This window comes from Montipora foliosa, chromosome 11, assembly GCF_036669935.1.
Source record: "Montipora foliosa isolate CH-2021 chromosome 11, ASM3666993v2, whole genome shotgun sequence".
Taxonomy (NCBI): Eukaryota; Metazoa; Cnidaria; class Anthozoa; order Scleractinia; family Acroporidae; genus Montipora; species Montipora foliosa.
This window is the reverse complement of record NC_090879.1, coordinates 42,090,631-42,095,630: the sequence shown is the minus strand read 5'-3', so window position 1 is coordinate 42,095,630 and position 5,000 is coordinate 42,090,631. Positions and strand designations below refer to the sequence as shown.

General features: G+C 41.9%; 1 protein-coding gene and 1 pseudogene across 2 annotated transcripts in view; both read left to right on the top strand.

Moving 5' to 3' along the window:
* The window catches only part of LOC137975913 (uncharacterized), a 9,167-nt gene extending 4,933 nt beyond the window's left edge, over nt 1-4,234 (top strand). The window contains exon 2 of one of the 2 annotated variants that reach the window (XM_068823123.1): nt 2,831-4,234. In XM_068823123.1, coding sequence (XP_068679224.1) covers nt 2,842-4,077 — 1,236 coding nt within the window. In that variant the 5' untranslated portion in view covers nt 2,831-2,841 and the 3' untranslated portion in view covers nt 4,078-4,234. The remainder of the gene's footprint in view (nt 1-2,830) is intronic. The other variant, XM_068823122.1, reaches the window with a different exon arrangement.
* A 124-nt stretch (nt 4,235-4,358) lies between these two features.
* On the top strand, nt 4,359-4,886 carry LOC137977139 (uncharacterized; annotated as a pseudogene).
* Nucleotides 4,887-5,000: the final 114 nt, after the last annotated feature.

The window sequence follows — 5,000 nt, the reverse complement described above, 5'->3', positions numbered from 1 at the left end:
TTCCCCTCTGAAAACAACTGGATTCACCAGAAACATTCTTTGTAAATAGCCGTAAAAGGAAAAACTTTCCAATCGATTGCCTTATGACAGTCTTTTTCTCCAGATTATTAAAGTGGGATGCCTGTTAACTAGCTTTGTAGTAAAATGCACATTCACATCAACTGTATTTACATGTATAATGTTAATAGTTAATACACCTGATCCAATTCGGCAATTTTGCCCAACTAAAATGGAAATTTTGAAAGATTTTCAGCTAAGGAAGAAGAGTTATTTCCGTCACACGTATAATTTTTCAACCTGTTAAAAATAAACTTTCAGTTTTAGCGGTGGAGGTCACTTAGTTCTTTTAATCACTGCTCAGCATCAGGCCGAAAAGTACTATTCCGTGTGAAGGATTAATAGCAGGTTCTGTACTTTTCTTTTTATGGTTATATGTTTATATGTGTGTGCTTAGTTTGTAGGTTTCTAGCTTAGTCAAAAGGAAGTTAATCGGTAACTTGCTTGAGAGGGATGAGTACTAGTCAAATGATCCTTGTACACAACTTGGTGCACAAGGGATCGACCTCCACAGAAACTCGCTGCTGTTATGATAGATAGAGACACAGACAGACAGATACTGGTGAGACATCAAGCTCGACCCCAGAGGTCTTCTCTTGACTGAGGGAGAGAAGAGCTCTGAGGAACCCTGAAGCAAAGTGTCTTCTTGTTGGTTTTTGTGAAGCAAAATCAAGAGCGTCTCTAATTGGTGCATTCTTTAAGCACGAGGAGTGAGCAGGCGCCGTAAGGTTAAAATAGCCAAGTTTTGGCTATATGAAACCTACGGCGCATGTTCTCCTACATAGAGTTTCCCAGATCCTTGGGTCGATTCGATGCTCTGGTGACAAGAATGGGTGAGATATATGACAAGGTCGTTTATTGAAGCCTTAATCACAAAGCAAGTACAATTTTGCATATTTGTTTTATTCTTAATACAAGGCTAGCATATCCCTAACCCTAAGCTAATCACTTGCGAGGAATACGAATTCGAATATATCAATATACCTTTTGTTGTTTGAAGACCCTGGGTTCAAGACCCGTCCTGACCGTTGATTTTGACCAAGATAGTCCCTGTTTCAAGTTCTAGGCCTCACTTACTAGCTAACTGGTTTGCCTTCGACCGGCCAGTTGTAATTCTTAAAGTTATTGTTCTTTCTATTCTGTACCTTTCATTAGCCCTGAAAATCCCCAAAGGGAGTTGTCAATTAAGTATGCCTGTATGTATCGTTGCACAACCATTTTCATCAAGGTTGCTCATTAAGTGCGACAAGACAAACAGCATTATTGAAACGTATAACTTAAGAACAAAAAGTTCAAGGTATGAATTATTCCTCAATTGGGTCGCAAATTAGACATCAGGGTAAGCATTTTGCGCAAAGTTTTAGCACTGGCCACCGTTTGACAACTCGCGTTAACACAACGAAGGGATATCTTGTGTTTATTGAACAGCGAGAAGTTGCAATAGATTATTAAATCATGCGGTTATCACCGTTTTTATCTTCATTATTCCTCATTGCCTGCGTTAATGTTATCGTTATTTTTGTTGTCGTTTGTAATAACCGTAATGATAAGAATTACAATTTCCTCGATTGTGATTGGTTTAAAAAAACTCCTATTTTCCCCTATAAATTCACTTGCCAAGTTGTTATCAGACAGGTCAATAAGCCAATTACATTCTAGGTTGTAGCTCAAATCAACCAATCACATACTTGGTTTCAATCACCATAGAAACAGTGTACAGACCCCTAAATTGACGCTTTCTTCTTTCTTTCTTTCTTGCTTTCTTTCTTTTTCTTTTTTTTCTTTCAGAGCGACATAAACAATTTACGCCTCCCTTGTCTGTCTTTGAATGCAAATTTTCCCTTTCTTTCATACCTTGGCTCTTCTCTTTTCTCGGAAATTGTAATTTTTATGATTAATTGGTAAGAGGACTTCGTGTGGTCCAACTCCCGCGATTTTGCTATCACTCGTATGATTCCACAACGAATTGGAATCCACTCAGTCCTATTACCATTACTTATTTGAACATCACTTAGTCTTCTAGCGCTGAGGCACCAATTGGGGCTTTTACTTCGTGTAGAGCTAGAAGACATGACGTAAAACAATAGAACAAAAACCGTGAAACAATACCTAATCAGAATTCGAAATCCCTAAAGACCCCTAAAGCTTTTGTTACGTCATGTGTGTCTTCTACGCGAAGTAAAAGCCCTAATTGGCGACTCATAGAAATCAAATCAATTTCATTCAAATCATCTGGAATGAAACATTGGTTTTTGAGGTGCGGAGGGGAAAACCACAGTAGAGAGCCAACAAACCGGCTCAACATGACGCGGAGTCTGGGAATCGAATCCGGGTAAAATTGGTGGGAAGCGAGTGCCCTGACACCACTACGTAGGCACCAGCCCTACCCCCGTTAAAGTTGCTGCTCTGGGCCTCTTTGAATTACTCGTTAAAACATCCATTTTTTAGCTTTGAAACAGTCGTTTCTTATGTTTACAGTGGTTTCCAATTCATTGTCAAATCCAAGACTGGCATAATTACTTTGACCAATCAGAATAGAAGCATGCAGTCAAGGAAGCTAATCACAACAGAGAGCAAATGCATGCAGCCTTTGCCAAGCGCGGGAAAAATCACCATCAGCTTTGCTTTGTCTCTCATTGGACCAAAACTTGTCACGATATGTGGCTAATTGCAAAGTGCAGTAAAGTATATCCAACGCAAAGGGCGAAGTAATTTCCAAGACATTGTCGAAAATTGCTAATTAGTGACTTGTTTTTGTCATCCTTTCCCCCAGACGGCTTTAAGATGGCTGTGAGTGGCTGCAAACCCGACCACACAGTGTTCTGTCCAGAGAACTGCGCTATTAAACACAACGAGATGATCTTAGCATTAAGCGCCATAAGTGATGACAGCAGGAAGCCACCGGATTTAGGTGCTCTTAAAGTCGCTCTTTATTCTCATTTACAAACGGGTTGGAATGCCCAGAGCAGCGTGCCGGATGCTTTAACAGAATTCCGATTTCCTCTTGTGCATTGGGCATGCGTGTTAGGTAGGACACAAGTACTAAGCTGGCTCCTGTCAAAGATGAAATTCAAAGCATTTGTCGTGGCTGAACGAACCGGTGAAACAGGTTTGCATCGAGCCCTAAGGCTTCTGCATCGAGTGAGGAGCCGTGATGCGACTCCACGGTCGGTTGACTTTATTTGTAGTAAGTTCAGCTTGATTTTATACTCATTAACAGAACAAGATCCAAGTGGACTGTTTTTAAAGGACAAAGTACAGGGCAACTCCGCTTTTCATATGTGTGCGTTGTGTATCAGCCAACAAGCAGCAGTAAGCAGTGAATTGGATTACTACGAAAATTGCATGAAAGTTTTGCTCGTGCGTGTGACAAGTCTTCAAACGATGGAAAAGCTGCCTAAAGATGCGCTACAAATGGCAATCAACGCGAGAAATGACCGAGGCGAAACTATACTTCATATTCTTGCTCGGAGTAATTTCTCTGTTAAGACTGTCAAGTACCTTTTGTCAGATTACAAAGAGATCGTTAACAAGTCTACAAAGGACGGTGAATTTAAAACACCGCTTGATGTTGCTCGAGACCGAAAAGCAGACCTCGTGGAAAAAGAATTGGGAGAGGAACTAGTTGAACAACTGGTAAAAACTCATCCTGACTTGTATCAGCTATACACTGAAGATACGCAGCAGGTTTCAAGCAGTGGCTCTTCCATTCGTGAGAATAATGATCGTGCATTGACTCAAAAGAGACTTGATGAAGATGGTTTTAAGGGTTATTCACTCCGTCTGAGTAGCCTTGTGACGAGAGAGGGGTTTTATCGTGACACATCCATGGAGGACGCTTCCTCAGAAGAAAACCTCTCGCAAAGTAATTCGGAGTGTTCACTTTCATATCTCGGCGATATTATGCCGGTGTCTTATCCCGACATTTCTGCGTCAACCCTGAGAGCAACACTGCTAATGATCATTGCGAGCCTGATTCTCTTGCTGCCTTCTCGTAGCTTGCCCACAAATGCAGCTTGAGCAGGATAGCTGTGTTCCCATTGTTGTGGAAAACAGTATTTTTATTGATTTAGAGGAAGACGAAACTGATGATGAGGAAGGCAACAGTTTTGCACCGTTGTGCATGTGGTGGATTGCGTTGTTGACGACGATGCCTTGTCACCATCAACAGAAGCAAACCCAAACTTACATTTCGCCGAATGAATCTGTGACTGAAAGTTCTCCGTTGTCGCAATCTGTGTTGTCAATGGAGGAAAGTGGGGACGTCCCTGAAACTGCGTGCGTTTCTCTTTGTCATCAGAATGTTGACACGAACACCCTTGATTCTGAACCCACGGTCGAACGTCAGAATAGTGACCAGTAGCTCTCTTGCAAGAGTCATTCGTGAAGAGAGTGACGTAGCACGTATGTTGGTGGCGAGGCTTCAGGAAAGAAGGCGCAAAATCGGGTTGAGTTGCGCAGGGCACAGAGAGACCTCACAGCCAAACAAAGAGAGAAAACCAAGCCAGCTGTATTTTAGTTCAGCTTAGAGCTGAATTAAAAATCTCTTGCGCAAATGAGCAACTTGAAGCGGAGAAGGCAAGAGTTGTGGGAAGAGCTGAAAAGTACCGAGCAAAACATTTGTCAGCTTCAAGAGGAATCACTTCGGCTGCAATCAAGAGTAGATGAACAGGCTCGAGTCACTGAGACAGTCAAGACTGAACCGCAGAGAGCGAGCGAGGCGTGCACCACTCTGAAGCGAAATTCACCGAATATAGCGAGCCTTGAGTGATATTAGTTTCCCTTGTGATGGGCAAACAGCAAAAAAGGAACGCACTGACGATGACTGACATAACACAACGACTTCTCAGATTTAACCACAGTTCATAATTCCTTAGTTCCAAACAACTGAGGGAAGGCTTTCACGTGTTCCTTGTTTCTTAGAAGTTCTGTTCATAGTATAA